This window comes from Nannobrachium achirus, assembly GCF_963921795.1.
Source record: "Nannobrachium achirus genome assembly, chromosome: 10".
NCBI lineage: Eukaryota > Metazoa > Chordata > Actinopteri > Myctophiformes > Myctophidae > Nannobrachium > Nannobrachium achirus.
The window spans coordinates 5,141,929-5,159,763 of NC_137819.1; the positions used below are offsets into that span (position 1 = coordinate 5,141,929).

The 17,835-nt window shown below is 42.3% G+C and overlaps 1 protein-coding gene across 2 annotated transcripts in view; it reads left to right on the plus strand.

Moving 5' to 3' along the window:
* The window catches only part of pdcd6ip (programmed cell death 6 interacting protein), a 58,459-nt gene extending 42,177 nt beyond the window's left edge, over positions 1–16,282 (plus strand). For both annotated transcript variants that reach the window (XM_080734822.1, XM_080734823.1), the window contains 5 exons: positions 764–898; positions 6,803–6,897; positions 7,796–7,913; positions 8,584–8,774; positions 15,701–16,282. In XM_080734822.1, coding sequence (XP_080590948.1) covers positions 764–898; positions 6,803–6,897; positions 7,796–7,913; positions 8,584–8,774; positions 15,701–15,899 — 738 coding nt within the window. In that variant the 3' untranslated portion in view covers positions 15,900–16,282. The remainder of the gene's footprint in view (positions 1–763; positions 899–6,802; positions 6,898–7,795; positions 7,914–8,583; positions 8,775–15,700) is intronic.
* The last annotated feature ends 1,553 nt before the right edge of the window (positions 16,283–17,835 follow it).

The window sequence follows — 17,835 nt, forward strand, 5'->3', positions numbered from 1 at the left end:
GAAATGTTTGGCTGTTTGGTTTTGGGACTTTTGGACCTTTTTTCCCAGGTGTTTCGCCCCTTGACTCCCGACGGGACATAATGTGTTTCCAACTGTGACCAGCGCGACCAAAGTGAAGCGATTGAAGCAACTAAGAAACAAATATATATATATATATATATATATATATATATAAAAACACAGACTGTTCTCTAGGCCTAGGGCATTCACGAATAGTGATTTTTACTTTTTAGTATTCAAATTATTCGACCTCAAAGTATTCGAATAGTCGAATATTGGACAGGACTGGCCAAACTGTCAAATATTAAAGTAAGCAAGAGGCAAACATTGTGAAAATAGCCAATCTACATGCTCACAACGCCTCGCGTTGCGAGGCGTTGTGAGCATGTAGATCTGCTATTTTCACAATATTTATCTGTGGAACCGAGTCACATTAAATGTAATGCCTGCAATTTCAAGTGCTTGTCAGGGTGGGGGTCCCCAGTTCAAATATGTTTATTCTGGGGGTCACGGCCTAAAAAGGTTTGAGAACCCCTGGTATAGAGCATTTACAAATTCATCCACCAGGGTCATACATTGACAACTCATTCTTATGACTTCCTATCAAGCCAAGCTTTATAAACTATATATATTTTTAAAGAGAAAACTATATATATAAAAAAAAAAAGGTGAATATTCGACTTTGGTGAACAACGTTGAATAGTGACTTTGATATTCGAATATTGGGTGAATGCCCTACTGTGCTCTTCTTCCTTCCCTGCAGACATCCCACCAGGAGTTCAGCAGCCTGAAGCAGTCCAACACGGAGGCCAACGCCAGAGAGGAGGTGCTTAAGAAGCTGGCCGCCGCCCACGACAGCTACGTGGAGATCAGCAACAACCTGCACGAAGGCACCAAGGTACCCGACGGACGCCACACCATGCTGCGTAGGGGCGGCATAGCTCAGGGGTAGAGAAAACCGTTATTAGAGCACGAAGGGTTCCCAAAGGGTTCCCAGTTCGAATCCGGGCTCCCCCTGATGTTAATGTCAAAGAGCCCCTAGTTGCTCCCGGTGAGCAGGTTGGTGCCTTGCATGGTTTCCTCCGCCACCGGTGTATGAATGTGTGTGTGAATGGGTGAATGTAATGCACAATCTATGTAAAGCACCTTGGATAAAAGTGCTATATAAATGCACCATTTACCATTTACCATCTCTGTCCCCAGTAAGCCCTGTCAGGGTTCCCACGGTCATGAAATTCCTGGAAATATTTTGAAATTACAATTTATTTTTTCCATTACTGGAAAAGTTTTGGAATTGATCAAGGGTCCTGGAAGGTCCTGGAAAAAAATAGCTATGCATTGTCTTTGGTTATTGATTTTGTTAATACCTCTGAAATGACAAATTAAACATGGGCCAAATTGTCAAATATATAGAGGCAGAAATTGTGAAAATAGCCGCTCTACATGCTCAGTTGTGAGCATGTAGCATGTGCTCGTCAGGGTGCCGGGTCCCCAATTAAAACAAGATAATTCCGGGGGTCACGGCCTGAAAAGGCTGAGAACCACTGGCATACACTACCTGTCTTTGGGCATTGCGCATAGGAGTAAGCGACCTGTTATTGAGCTGAATTATTGTTATATGTGTCCCAGCACCCCCAGCAGCTAGTCATCTCGGGGACTGTCATTATTCCCTGTAGCCAAAATGATTTTTTTTTTTTTTTTTGCTCTTTTTTTTTTTATGCCACAACAGCATCTCATAATATCTAGGCTACATTTCACTTAAACGCCAGAGCTTAACTCTGCATGTAAATAAGACTTTTTTTAATTAATGTGAGAGATCGGTACATAATTCTGTTAGTCCTCCCAGTTTATATTAGCTAAAATGCTAACTAGCCAGCCTTTGTTAGCCGTTTGTAGCCAAATGCGGTAATATCGGGACTCCATTACTTAGCGAAGCAACCCACAGTATTTATCCCATTAATTTAATGCCACGTGTGTTCCAAATGAACAATTATTAACCACGTAATGTATGATTTTGTGTATTATTATTTATTATTCTTCCGCCGTTCTTGACTTCCGCTGTTTCTTCTTCTACGCTGGTGAAATGATCCTGGAGCGGCCTGGAGACGTCTGTGACGTATGCTCCGGTGCGGAAGCTTCCTTTGTCACTGAGTTAGCTTAGCATTGAATAGATCAGTGTCGTCCTAAACTATCTAATTCTAACGTTCAGGGTGTTTGTTTTTTTGGACAATAAATTGACAGCCAAGAAAACATGGATGGAATGCAATCGTTCACTCGCCGTCGGAAAGTTGACTTTAGAGTAGACTATTCTGGTTGACTGGCTATGAGTGGCTAACGGCTAACGCTAGCTAGCGTTAGCTAGCGCTAGCTGCAGCGCTAGCTGCAGGCTATAAACAAATAAAACGTGACCCAACTCTATTGTTGCTCTCTTCTACAAGCTCACAACGCGAGGCGGTTAAGCCTGTAGATTGTGTTTTATTATCAGGTCAAATAATCCTTCTGGCTGAAGTTACACAAACACTGATTATGCTACATTTAGCACAGTTAGCCCTGTTGCACACGTAATAGGTTCACTTCAACCTCGTGTTGAGCAGTTAATCCTATTTGCTACGTACGTCTACAAAAACCTTCATATTTCAAAGATAACGTGCTTACTGAAGTCTCACAGATGTCACAGTATGGTACGCTCAAGCAGAATTACCCGTATCTTTCGTATTGTTTAATAAACTGCATTTTAATCCGATCAGATGCCATTTTCTGTTGTTTTTCAGCCATGCGACCCCATCGGTTGCGAGGTGTACTGCACTTAGATACATTAATACCTTTTTAAGGAAACGACGACCGATCGGATTAAAATGCTCCTCATTAAATAATACGATCATTACGGGACATTCTGCTGGAGCGTACCCTATGGTGACATCTGTGAGCCTTCACTAAGCAATTTATCTTTGTCATCTGACCGTTTGTGTAGACGTATGTAGCAAATTGGTTAAACTGCTTCACGGTTGGCGCACTGTAGCGTCTTTACATTTAGCCCAATAATGCTTGAGATGCTGTTGTGGCATTATCTTTTTAGAGAGCAATAACTAAAGTTTAAAACATACATAAACCACTTTAGCCCTATGTTATACCAAGGCTATTTGAAAATAGACGATCTACAAGCTCACAACGCATTGCGGTGCGACGCGTTGTGAGCTTGTAGATCTGCTATTTTCAAACATTTTGTACTTTTACTTTTGGTACTTTAAGTACATTTGGATACCAATACTTTTGTACTTTTACTCAAGTACATTTTTTATTCTGGACTTTTACTTGTAACAGAGTGATTCTACATTGCAGAATTGATACTTTACTTTATTATAAAATGTTGGTACTTTTTCCACCACTGTGTAAACGTTTGTGTTCTCATGCCAATAAAGCTTCTTTGAATTGAAGATTGAATTGAAGATTGCTCCCCATGTGGCGGAGTCAGGTCATTGCAGGTTAGAAATTTATTTAAAACTTGAATATCTCAAAAGTACTATTTCAGCATGGCATCATTCTATAAGCCATATCTTCAAAACTGTTGGGTCAATCTCCACAACCAATATATGATTTTGTAGCTATGATCCCCAGCTTTCAAATGAAATGAAAAAATGAAAATGAAAAAAATTGCAATGACTGGCTCCTGGGGAGATTGGGACACATATAGTCCTGAAAATTGGGTTAAATATTCTGGAAAAGTTTTGGAAATTAATTGGTGAAAATGTGTGGGAACCCTGCCCTGTTTTGGGGTGCCGTCTGTTGCCCCGCTAACCTAGGCTCTGGGACTGTGGTGGACAATACAATTCTACCTTCTGACAAGAAATATACTCACTTTAACCCATTTAGACCTAGTCATTATTGACTGCTTTAACCAGTGAAAAATAGCAGATATACAAGCTCACAGCGCGGCACCGAGTGCCGCACTGCGAGCTTGTAGATCTGCTATTTTTGAAAAAGTCGTGAAAATGTGTGCAAATCTTTGAATATATGTATTTTCAAAGCGAACGTTTGTAACTCAGATTTTGCATCTGGGTGATCCCTGGAACTAAATATTTTGAAATGGGGGTCCGTGGACAACTATGTCAAGGTTTGAGCACCACTGACATAGTTGTCTCAAGAACAGACTCTCCAGTTAAGTGAAAAGGACCTTTTCTTTGACGATGGCCGGCCAGATTGCTGACATAGAAACATCCAAAAATCTTAGAAGGATTCAAAAGACACTTTCAGAATCGGGTCAAAATACTAATTTTCACGATTTTTCAAAAATAGCAGATCTACAAGCTTGCAGTGCGGCACTCGGTGCCGCGCTGTGAGCTTGTATATCTGCTATTTTTCAATAGTTAAAGCATAAAATATTGCGTCATAATGTGTTCAGGCCTAAATGGGTTAATTAAACATATAAAAGAAAGATTTAATGATGACGGTTCATGAACAGATATGGAACAGCAGCTGTATTGCAGACTTTTAGTAACCCCTTGGTATGCGGCTGCTATACAGAAGAGGAAGCAGGTACCAAACGGCCACCTTGTTTTTCCAGGGTGGAATGCGTCATGACGTCTGACGTCTCATTATGGTGAAAGACACAGAACTGGGTAGTTTCTAGTTTCAGAAGCGTACGTGACCTGGGGTTATTGGGTCTTCAACAGGGGGTCCGGGACCCCTAGGGGGTCCCCAGAGTTACTACAGGGGGTCCTGCGAGGCGTTGTGAGCTTGTAGATCGGCTATTTTTGGCAAAGAGGTTTGGTGTAGAGGGGAGAAGTATTAACGGTTCAAGTGGTTAAATATCTGAAAACAATTGACATTTATCCAAAATACACTGATGATTGTGCTGTAAAACAATGAAACTATACGTTAAGTAATCTATGAAAAGGTGGTGGGGGTCCCTGCTTCATCTCTCTCTCAACTAAGGGGTCCCTGGCCTGAAAACGTGGAAGACCCCTGGTTTAATGGAAGCAGGTTGAAGGAGATGACGGCTAGTTTCACGTGTATGGATTAACAATGGACACAGTCAACAACTTTGAAGGAATGAAGGTGCAATACCTTTGGCTGCTTTGAAGGCCAGCATCAGTGTTTTGTTGCACTCTCAGGGTTCCCACGGTCATGAAATTCCTGGAAATATTTTGGAATTAGATTTTTTTTTTCTAGTCCTGGAAAAGTTTTGGAATTTATCAAGGGTCCGGGAAGGTCCTGGAAAAAATAGCTATGCATTGTCTTTGGTTATTGATTTTGTTAATACCTCCGAAATGACAAATTAAACATTGGTCAAATTGTCAAATATTAGAGGCAGAAATTGTGAAAATAGCAGATCTACATGCTCACGTTGTGAGCATGTAGATCGGCTATTTTCACAATAGAACCGTGTTATATAAAATTCCTCTACTCTTAGTGTTCGTCAGGGTGGGGGGATCCCCGGTTAAAACATGATTATTTTGGGGGTCACGGCCTGAAAAGGGTGAGAACCACCGGCATGAACTACCTGTCTTTGGACATTGCACATAGGAATAAGCGACCTGTTATTGAGCTGAATTATTGTTATATAGTCCTGGAAATTGGGTTAAATATTCTGGACAAGTTTTGGAAATTAATTGGTAAAAATGTGTGGGAACCCTGTACTCTGTGCGGGCAGCAGCCGGGAGCCAGTGGAGGGAGCGGAGAAGGGGGGAGACATGTGAAAATCTTGGCCTTTTGAAGGCCAATTGTGCCGTGGCATTTTGGATCAATAGGAGAGGCTTAAGTGCAAATGCCGGGAGTGCAATAAGCAGTATGGATTAGTACTGGCCTGGGTAGGATCAGTCATCTCATTGTATGATCACGTGTTACAGTAACGCTCATTAGAGATTCTGAACTCCGCGAAACGGAAGATAGGTCGAGGTTGCGTCTTCACCCCGTTCCATTAGTTTGTTTGTCTGTTTGACAGTAAAAGGTCATAGGCACGGCAGGAACCATGAAGCCCATTTCAGACTTCAAAACGTGACCTGCCCTTTTTTAAAGTCACTTTAAGAAAGTCCTGTGTGATCTCAGTACTCATTAGTCACTGCCTCATATTCAGTTCTGTATGCGTGATGTGACTAATTAGGTACATTGGATAAAGTCAAGCGGATAGAGCAGTGACCTGCTCTTTTTTTTAAAGGTCACTTCAAGAATGCTTCTCTTATTCTGGGGAGCAGGATATTAAAGGCAAAATGTAAAGTAAAAAAGTAATAGCAGATCTACATGCTTGGCTATTTTACTTCATATGACAAAGTATATGGGGCTTAAAGGCTACGGTGATTGTGGGCGGGGTCACAGGGGTCAACGGAACTCAAGTTCTCCTGAAGAAGAGTTCTTACTCCAGTGTTTCTCAACCACTATTTTATTCATCATTTTAAAAATGATTTAAACTAGTGAAAACAGCCGATCTACAAGCACACAACGCCTCACCACTATTTTATTCATCATTTTAAAAATGATTTAAACTAGTGAAAACAGCCGATCTACAAGCACACAAGTTGTGTGCTTGTAGATCTGCTGTTTTCACTACTGTTGTGCGACAGCCTTGTATGATGAAGCAGGGCTTTGCTTTGCGAAGAAACTTACACATTTGAAACTTGGAGACGATATTTACACCCCCGTATTATGTCGGTGTGCCCATGGATTCTTGGGACATGAAAAGTGTGCCCATGCAGGAAAAAAAGGTTGAGAAACGCTGTCTTACTCTACCCACCAGGTTGCCCTTTGTGGTCGTTCATGACTTGCTACTCATTTATCTGTTCTGTTTCTCTTCTTTTCACCTCCCCAGTTCTACAACGGCCTAACGGAGATACTGCTCAAGTTCCAGAATAAGTGCAGTGACATCGTCTTCGCCCGCAAGACGGAAAGGGATGAACTGCTCAAGTATGTGACCCATTATAACACTCTGTGTATGTAATGTACAGTCAGGTGTAGGGCATTCACCAAATATTCGAATATTCGAATATCAAAGTCACTATTCGACGTTGTTCACCGAAGTTGAATATTCGCTTTTTTTTTTTCTCTTTAAAAATTATATAGTTTAAAAAACTTGGTGAGATAGGAAGTCATAAGAATGAGTTGTCAATGCCCCTGGTGGATTAATTTGTTAATGCTTTATACCAGGGGTTCTCAAACATTTTCAGGCCGTGACCCCCAAAATAAACATATTTGAACTGGGGACCCCCACCCTGACAAGCACTTGGAATTGTAGGTATTACATTTAATGTGACTCGGTTCCGCAGATAAATATTGTGAAAATAGCAGATCTACATGCTCACAACGCCTCGCAACAATGTTCGCCTCTTGCTTACTTAACATTTGACAGTTTGGCCAGTCCTGTCGAATATTCGACTATTCGAATACTTTGAGGTCGAATAATTCGAATACTAAAAATCACTATTCGTGAGTCAGGGGTGTCGCACCAAATTCTGGGCCCTGGGTACTTTTAACTATTGAAAAATAGCAGATATACAAGCTCACAGCGAGCTTGTAGATCTGCTATTTTTTTTTTTTTTATCGTGAACACTTGTGCAAGTCTTCGAATATTTCAAAATCCTTATAAATACACATATTCAAAGATTTGCACACATTTTCACGACTTTTTTTTTTTTCAAAAATGGCAGATCTACAAGCTCGCAGCGCGGCACTCGGTGCCGCGCTGTGAGCTTGTATATCTGCTATTTTTCACTGGTTAAAGCATTCAATAATTTCTAGGCCCTAAATGGGTTAAAAGCGTCTGCTAAATGCCTAAACTGTAAACTTTCGTTTGGTTGTCCTCCAGGGAGCTGCAGCAGAGCATCGCCCGGGAGCCCAGCGCCCCCTCCATCAACGTTCCAGCCTACCAGAGCAACATGGCCCCCACCGCCGCCGGACCCACCCCCGCACCCAGGACAGTCTTTGTGAGTGGCCCGTCATGACTTGTGGTTGCATGTAGACCAGCGCAGGGTTTCCCACGGTCATGACATTCCTGGAAATGTATTGAAATTAGAAAAAAATATTTTTTCCAGTACTGGAAAAGTTTTGGAATTTATCAAGGGTCCTGGAAGGTCCTGGGGAAGAAAAAATAGCTATGCATTGTCTTTGGTTATTGATTTTGTTAATACCTCTGAAATGACAAATTAAACATGGGCCAAATTGCAAATATTAGAGGCGGAAATTGTGAAAATAGACGATTTACATGCTCTGAGCACGTAGATCTGCTATGTTCACAATAGAACAGTGTTATACAAAATTCCTCAGCTCTTAGTGCTCGTCAGGGTGGGGGTCCCCAGTAAAAACATGGTTATTTTGGGGGTCACGGCCTGAAAAGGTTGAGAACCACTGGCATACACTACCTGTCTTTGGGCATTGCGCATAGGAGTAAGCAACCTGTTATTGAGCTGAATTATTGTTATATAGTCCTATAGACATTTTATTCAAAAGACTATGACTTAAACGAAATCAAATGTTGCTGTCAAAAACAACATTGATGTTGACTGTGGTTTGGTCTTCTGTGTGTGTGTGTGTGTGTGTGTGTGTGTGTGTGTGTGTGTGCGTGTGCGTGCGCGTGCGCGTGCGTGTGTGTCCTAGGCCCAGCAGCCGCCCCAGTCCAAACCCCAGCCTCCCGCCAGACCCCCTCCCCCCAGCGTCACCCCGCAGGCCGCCTCCGTCGCCCCCGGCAACCCGCCGCCCAACGCCCCTCCCGCGGGCAACCCCCCGTCCATGGCCCCGCTCACCCAGGCCCAGGGACCCCCCTACCCCACCTACCAGGGATACGCCCCGTAAGTCCTCCCGTCGTCATCATCACACCCCACCCTGTTCCTAGGGCTGTCACCATTATGACATTTTACATGACGATTAATTGTCACTCGAATAATTGCGATTAACGATTTAATTGTGTTTGTGTCGTTGACAGTTACATTTCCGTTTGGCTTTTAGGCTTTGAAGTTGCACATGGTAGATATGACACGTAACCTAAATATACAAAGAAATTGCTGACATATTTGACAACTTTATATATATAGTATATATAACTATATATAGTGGAAATAGCCGATCTACAAGCTCACAGCGTGTCGTGATGTGACACGTTGTGAGCTTGTAGATCTGCTATATCCACAATGTTTGCAACATGGAAACGATTATGACGATTATGATAAATAATAGCGATTATGTCAAATAACTGCGATTAGACGATTATGTAATAATTGTGACAGCCCTTACCTGTTCCATAGAGAGGTTGTTGTGTGGTTTACCTCTGGGTGCAAAATGAGCATTCGGCTCATTTTACAATCAATCAAGTCAGTGGTTCTCAAACTTTTACATTTCAAAGGTCTCCCCTTAACTCTGACGGCGTACTAATGGAACCAAATGGACCCGCACGGGTCCATTTGGTTCCATTTGTACGCCGTCAAGAGTTACAGACTTGTATGGGTCCATTTAGACCCCCCCTAAGGAACTTTGAGAACCATAAGTGATCCATATTGATTTGACCTCGCTTACAGAAGATGGACGGAGCTTACGTTTTCACCCTGTTACGTCAGCTTGTCTGTTTGACTGGAAAGTCATGGGTAGGAAAGAAGTCATGTAGCCTATTTCAGCTTTAAAACACGACCTGCTCTTTTTAAAATCACCAAACGCACGGTTTCTGTGGGTTATTAAAGAGGTGGTGCCATAGTTTTGTACTTTTTCTGTTTTTCATGTGTCTAGGAGGTTAAAAGTACTTCATTAGACCCCCTGGTGTGGTTTTTATGAGCAATTATGTATTCTCTTGGTATTTGTTTGTTTTCTCTTGGAGGCTGCCACCCTGTGGTCAAAAGTGTCAGTTAAAAAACACACATACTAAGTATGTCACAGTATCAACTCCTTCCCTAATTACCATTCACCCAACACTGTGGGGTGTGGCTAACTTCAGCTGGGTCACCACCCACACTTAATGAACTGGGGGTGTGGCCACATAAAAACCCAATTTTAACTCTTTCTGTATACTTTTTTGGAAAAAAAATCTTCCTCCTAGTATAATCATAATACCTGATAATCATGTTTTAGAGGGGGGGGAAATCATGGCAACACCTCTTTAACTCATTCATAGCCAAGGCACAAGTTTCCCGTGCTATTTCAGTACCCCCAGGATGCCACGGCCCGAGTTTTCCCATTTTAAAAAAATCACTATTCGTGAATGCCCTACCCACCCCTAGTAACAGTATGGTCATTATTACAGGGTTCCCACGGTCATGAAATTCCTGGAAATATTTTGAAATTAGAAAAATATTTTTCCAGTACTGGAAAAGTTTTGGAATTTATCAAGGGTCCTGGAAGGTCCTGGAAAAAATGGATATGCATTGTCTTTGGTTATTGATTGTGTTAATACCTCTGAAATGACAAATTAAACATGGGCCAAATTGTCAAATATTTGAGGCAGAAATTGTGAAAATAGCCGATGTGAGCATGTAGATCTGCTATTTTCACAATAGAACCGTGTTATACAAAATTCGTCAACTCTTAGTGCTCGTCAGGGTGCCGGGGTCCCCAGTTAAAACATGATTATTTCGGGGGGTCACGGCCTGAAAAGGTTGAGAACCACTGGCATACACTACCTGTCCTTGGGCATTGCGCATAGGAGTAAGCGACTTGTTATTGAGCTGAATTATTGTTGTATAGTCCTGGAAATCGGGTCAAATATTCTGGAAAAGTTTGGAAAAAGTCTAGGAAATTAATTGGTAAAAATGTGTGGGAACCCTGTTATTCCAGTTGGTGGTTTACATGGACGTCTTGGTGGTGGAGGAAGTGAGGAGAGAGGTGGAAGGAGAAGGAGGTAGACTTGTGGAGAGACAGGTGAAGGAGAGAGACGTGTGCGTTGAAGACCTACAGAAATAAGAGAGAAAAAGGATGAGTGCATCTAGAAGCAGAACAGGACTGGGAGTTATGGAGGTGCAGATGTCAGTGTCTGAGGAAACTGCCCAAGAAAAAGACAGTGTAGATCGGTGGTCTACTTTAGCAGCCCTACAATAAGTGATCCTCTCCCCTTCCAGAGGCGTAAGGGTCCACCACCCTTTCCCCGGGTGGTCCCCGCCAGGGAGAGGCGGTGATGTAAGGTATGGCATCTGGAAAGCCGGTGTGTTTCCCTGTGTGTGAGGGAATAATGTACATAATAATAATGTATGCAACTAGTGTCATTCAATCTTATGGGATGAAGACGAACCCCATTTATTAACCTTTATTATAAAGCATGTGGTCGTTATCATAATAGTCTCGTGTTGCTTCTAACCAGACATGTATTCCACAATCTCCAAATGTTATATTAGAGTCTGGAACTAAACCTCGCGAAAGCTGAGACAGGAAGCTGTCATCTGTTGGTCGTTTCCGTCCGCCAAAAATTCATTTCCATTTTTTGATTTACAATATATTGTCGTTGTCGGGTGGAAACCGCAGAAACCGCAGATCTACAAGCACACAACGCCTCGCACCGCGAGGCGTTGTGTGCTTGCAGATCGGCTGTTTTCACTACTTTTGTGCAACGGCCTTGTATGATGAAGCAGGGCTTTACTTGGTGAAAAAAACATACAAATGTGAAACTTGGAGATATGAGGTTTCTGCCCGACAGTGACGATATATACAAAAATATACGCGTCTGCAAAGACAAAGCCTTGCGTTCTATGTTCCCTTGGTTCCATTTCCCTTGGTTCCATTTTCGGAGGGTTCTATTTTCCCTGGGTTCTATGTTCCCCTCTTACCAAAGAGTTGTAAGCAGGGAACATACAGTTGTGCTCGAAATTATTCAACCCCCTCTGAAAAAAATGTTCATTAGTGTAGCCACTGTTCCTTTGACTTAGAACTTGTGAACTATGCTCAAAACTGTACTTTTTGGAACGTTCAGTGTCTTTGCAATTGTTTTATATCCTTTTTTGTACAAAGCAATAATCTCTTCTCAGAACTTTTCTGACCATTCCTTATACTTAGCTATGTTTCTAACTGCTCTAATCAACGTCAACAAGTCAACAAACTTAGTCAGGACATCTGATGCAACCATTTAAGCCCTTGATTAGTCGATTGCAGTTGATTACAGATGTTTTCCGGTGTAATTAACTCATTCTGTGCCTATCCCGAACATGTTCGGCTTTATTTCAATCCAATACAATTTTCTTTTATTAATTGACTTACCCTGAGCTGCTTGTAGAGTCGTGGGTGGTCCTGGCTCGTCCTACGCTAGCCAGCTAGCCATTTTACATGGTCCGACGATATATTCCATTAAAAATTGTTTAAAATACCTTTTTGAGCCCCCCAATGTTCACCAAATGTTCAGCGCCGCTTCCGGAACGTAGTCCAGTGTGCCTATCCCGAACATGTTCGGCTTTTTTAATGAAATGAATTATTTTATCGGAGGCCTCAATGAAGCCCCGGTCTAGACGTCCATCCATGCCCGGGACTTAGACTCGGCCATCCACGGGCCATATTCGCGCTAACGGCCGCATCGCGCCCGCATCGCGCCGCCCACTCCAATAATAAATCACATCTTTAGACAGGATTTTCTCCGGATTGTGTTCCCAGACCCAAAGAGAAAGTTTTTTGCGGCTGAAATAGCTTTAGATCGCGCTTCTAAATGGGTTAGCATTTTGGCTACGTGTCAGCTAGCTTCCTCCTCTCGTCCTCCATAGCATTGACTGGAGTGAAAACACAAGCCAGTTGGGGGAGGGTCAACAAAAGCTATAATGAAGGTCTATGGATACATTTCTGGCACTCTAGCGCCCCTTGTGGCCAGATGGCACTGTATGAGTTAAGAGTTGAATAATTGAAAGTGATTTAGCATTGAATTTGGAAAAGAACACACCAAATGTTACTTTTGTTGAGCTATTTACATTGTTCTTGTATGATGTATTTATTTCATTCAGTTTGTCAGTTTGTGAATTTAGCCAATAAACCAGATTTGCAGAGGGGGGGTTGAATAATCTTTAGCACAACCGTAGACACGCTCCCATTTTCAGCGCTTCCTTTGCACGACGGAAGCATTTGAACTTTGTGTGTGAGGCTCAAGAGACTATTATCATAACCCATTTAGACCTGAACACATTATGACGCAATATTTTATGCTTTAACTATTGAAAAATAGCAGATATACAAGCTCACAGCGCGGCACCGAGTGCCGCGCTGCGAGCTTGTAGATCTGCTATTTTTGAAAAATCGTGAAAATTAGAATTTTTACCCGATTCTATAAGTGTCTTTTGAATCCTTCTAAGATTTTTGGAAAAAACCTATGTTTCTATGTCAGCAATCTGGCTTAGCCATCGTCAAAGAAAAGGTCCTTTTCACTTAACTGGAGCTCAGTTAGTCTGTTCTTGAGAGACTACTATGTCAGTGGTTCTCAAACCTTTTCATGTGAAGGACCCCAAAATGATATGTATTTGGCCACGGACCCCCATTTCAAAATATTTAGTCCCAGGGACCACCCAGAAGCAAAATTTGAGTTACAAACGTTCGCTTTGAAAACACATATATTCAAAGATTTGCACACATTTTCACGACTTTTTCAAAAAATAGCAGATCTACAAGCTCGCAGTGCGGCACTCGGTGCCGCGCTGCGAGCTTGTATATCTGCTATTTTTCACTGGTTAAAGCATTCAATAATTCTAGGCCTAAATGGGTTAATAACTGACCGGCATGACGACAACGCAACCCAGGTTTTCAAATCCAGCTTTAAAGAAGACCTTTTGCGGTTGAAAAATGTTGGTTTCTCATGAAATATCGTCTGCATTGTGGCTTTGAGTTGTGCAACCTCTTTCTTTTTTTTCATCTACTTGTAACTGCTCCATGGTCGGCACCTCTGCAACTTTGGTGTGCGCCCATCCTGCCTGTCTGCAAACCCAACCTAGAAAGTAGCCTCTAACAGGGGTTTTCAAAGTGGGTGACGGGGCACCCTGGGGTGCCGTGACGGCAGTCCCAGGGGTGCCGCGAGATATTTTGATAATATTTGGAATTCATTAGGACACTTGAAAAAATATTTTATTTCCAGTCAGTGCTAACCAAAATGGCTATTATCTCAACGTTTTCCTTGCAACATAATCACTAAAATATCGTCACTGTCGGGCAGAAACCTTGTATCTCCAAGTTTCAAATGTGTACGTCTTTTGGCCAAGCAAAGCCCTGCTTCATCATACAAAACTAGTGAAAACAGCCGATCTACAAGCACCCAACGCCTCGCGTTGTGTGCTTGTAGATCGGCTGTCTTCACTAGTTTTGGTACATTTTATAGATGATAAATACAAAACGGTTTTGGACATAGAAGGTTTCCACCCGACAACGATGATATGCTATAAATATAAGGTGCTGGGAGTGAAAATTATAATGTAGAGGTGCCTCGAATTAAAAAAATATATTTATGGGGTGCCCTGAGACAATTACATTCCTTCATACGGTGCAGGGTGAGAAATGGCAAATTAAACGAGACGGTTACAATGGCAGCTAGAATAGAATCACAGTATCTTGTGCATGGTTAATTGCATCATGTTGTGGAGGTGTGCACGCTACTGCGTTCAATCCATCTAGCTGATATTTTGCTGATCAAATATTTCCTGTTTAACAGGTGCTCGTCTTATCAAGGGAGAGATCAGAAAGAAACATGTTACTTGGAACTAGTCAAAGACATTTCTTCTGTGTTTAAAGTTATTTTTGGTGGATTCTTTTTAGCTTTTATTTGAAAATAACAGTGTACAGAGACAGGACACATGGAGAGAAAGGGAGAGAGAGAGAGAATTGACATTTAAAGCCCATATTTTAGGCACCCTATCCCTAACAATTCGGGTCGCCCCTGAATATAAACTCGGCACAAAAAGAAAGGAAACTTGACTTCGGTCCATTATACCTCCCCTTTAATTATCATTTCTATCGTTGATTCGTCACCTTTACAACGAGGTACAGCTTTAAGCTTCGGGCATTCGAGGCATGAGCTACAAAGCCAAACGTGTGGGTAGCGCCAACCAAAACTTTGCCAAAATGGCTTGCAATATACTGTTCTGCTGGCATTTACTCTTTTTTTGGGCTTCCCTGACACTGAGCTGTGTAAAAAATGGCAAATATGTGTTGTTTTTTCTTTTCCTTATTATTGTGGGAGAGTGCAATCATTCAATGCTCCAAGCAACAAAGGTGAACACCAAAAGAACAGTATTGCAGGCCTGCCAGGCCGTTTTGACCATTTTTGGAGGGGCGCTACCCACACCTTTGGCTGTGTTGCTCATTTCACAAATGTCAGATCCTTACAGTCTGTACGTCGTTGTTAAAGGACCAGGTCACCTCTGAGACAACCAGATCTTATTTTATTGTTGTGTGGGACACGATCAACACAATCCTGAATTATTTTTTGTGTTCAATCTGTGTTTTTAGATATGTTCGTATTTCAGCATGCTACAACTGGTCATATGATGTATTTTGCATCATATGACCAGTTGTAGCATGCTGAAATCGGCTGAAATACTAAAATATCTAAATAAACAGATGTGACCTGGCCCTTTAAGGTGACGAATCAACGATAAAAATGATATAAAACACAATACAAATTGGTATTATTAAAGGGGAGATATAATGGACCAAAGTCAAGCTTCCTTCCTTTTTGGGCCGAGTTTATTTATTTGACTAGCTCTTTGTCTCACTCGCTCCTGTTTGTGTGTGTGTGTGTGTGTGTGTGTGTGTGTGTGTGTGTGTGTCTGTGTGTCTGCAGGTACTACCAGATGCCCATGGGCTACAACCCCTATGCCTACGGCCAGTACAACCAGATGCCCTACATGCCCTACCAGGCCGCCCCAGGACAGCAGCAGCCCCCCCAGGGATACCCCGGAGCCCCTCCCCCTACGGGACAGCCCTACCCCGGCTACCCCCAGCAGCCCCCCCAGCAACAGCCCTACTACCCCCAGCAGTAACCCTCTCTCCCCCCCTCTCTCTCTCACCCCCTCCCCCAGTTCGTTTTCGCCCCACCGTCGTCCGCGACTCCGGCAGGAGAAAACGTAAAATACGCTCCCCAGCAATAACCAGCCACTCCCATCAACCCCTCCTCTTCTCTTGTTCTGAGCACTCTCCTCTAGGGCTGGGCGATATGGTGATAATTATCGCGGAGACGGTACAATGTCTCCACGATTATGCCTTTTCAGAGGTATCGTATATATCGTGATACAATTGAGGGAGCCTTGTAAAAAACTTCCTGTTTAATCGATAATACAGAGATTCGTTGCAGAATTCTAATTCAAACCTGCATTTTGGTGTAAATCAGTAGTTCGCAAACTTTAAAATATCAAGGTCTCCACTTAACTCTGACAGTGTACAAATGAAACCAAATGGACCCGTATGGGTCCATTTGGTTTCATTTGTACACCGTCAGAGTTACATACTTGTAAAGTTCAATTTAGACCTCCCAAAAGGAACCCAGATAGTCTAGTTTTTGTCAAGTAACTTGAAAATAACCATCAAAACCAACGTGAAAATGAATCGTGATAAAATCGTTTATCGTGATACAGCTTGGGAAAATAACGTGATATTGTAATTTTCCATATCGCCCACCCCTACTCTCTCTCTCTCTCTCTCTCTCTCTCTCTCTCTCTCTCTTGCACTAACAAGCAGCCAAAATGACCTAAGTGAAATGGGGGACTTGTGGTGGCACAGCTTTGTGATCGGTCTTAAGCGCCCCCCCCCCCCCCCCCCCCCCCCCACTACAATCCACCTTTTTTTATTCCGGTGTCCTAAATTCATGCTCTGTCGTACAACGGTGCCTCCTGCCCAATATAGCAGATCTACAAGCATTGATCTTGCGATCAAGTTATTTCACGGAAGCAATTAAGTTGCAACCCTTCAGATTACAAAGCCGCTCCTTCTGTTTTGAAAAAAAAAAATGCAAGCACTTGAAAAAGAATATGAAGAAGCCGCCAAAGCTTTTAAGGAACGAGCGATATATTGGACAAGCGACCGCATCTTACGACAAAGTATAAATCTGGCATCTCAACCCTCCTCCCGACACCTCTCCTCTCCTCTCCTCTCCTCGGTCTTATTGCACTCCATGCACTAACCCCCTGTTTAGATTGTTTTATTTTTTAAATGTACTTCAGTTGTTTTCTAATGATTTTTTGTTTAAAATTCCTTAAAAAAAAGAAATCCTAAATCTTCATTTTTAAGTCCTGTCTACTGACAATGTCCTTTTTGGTCGGGGGCTGGATGGCTGTACGTACATTACAACACTAGAGGACTCTGGGATAGCAGCGCATCCGTGAAGGGGGTGCATGTGTGTTTTCTTTTTGTTTGTTTTTTTCTTTTTTTTTGCGGGGTAGATTTCTTACTTCCTGATCTTGGGGGAGTTGCACGCCACTGATTGGCCCGTCATCAGCGACCTTAACGACCACTCAACCCATTTAGAACGGGTACACATTATTGTGTATCATTATTGTATGCTTTAACCATTGAAAAATAGCAGATATACAAGCTTGTAGATCTGCTATTTTTGAAAAATCGTGAAAATTTGAATTTTGACCCGATTCTATAAGTGTCTTTTGAATCCTTCTAAGGTTTTTTGAAAAACCCATGTTTTTATGTCAGCAATCTGGCCAGCCATCGTCAAAGAAAAGGTCCTTTTCACTTAACTGGAGCTCAGTTAGTCTGTTCTCGAGAGACTACCATGTCAGTGGTTCTCAAACCTTTTCATGTGAAGGACCCCCAAAATTATATTTATTTGGCCACGGACCCCCATCTCAAAATATCTAGTTCCAGGGACCACCCCCCCAGAAGCAAAATTTAAGTTACAAACGTTTGCTTTAAAAACACATAATATTCCAAGATTTGCACACATTTTCACGACTTTTACGAAAATAGCAG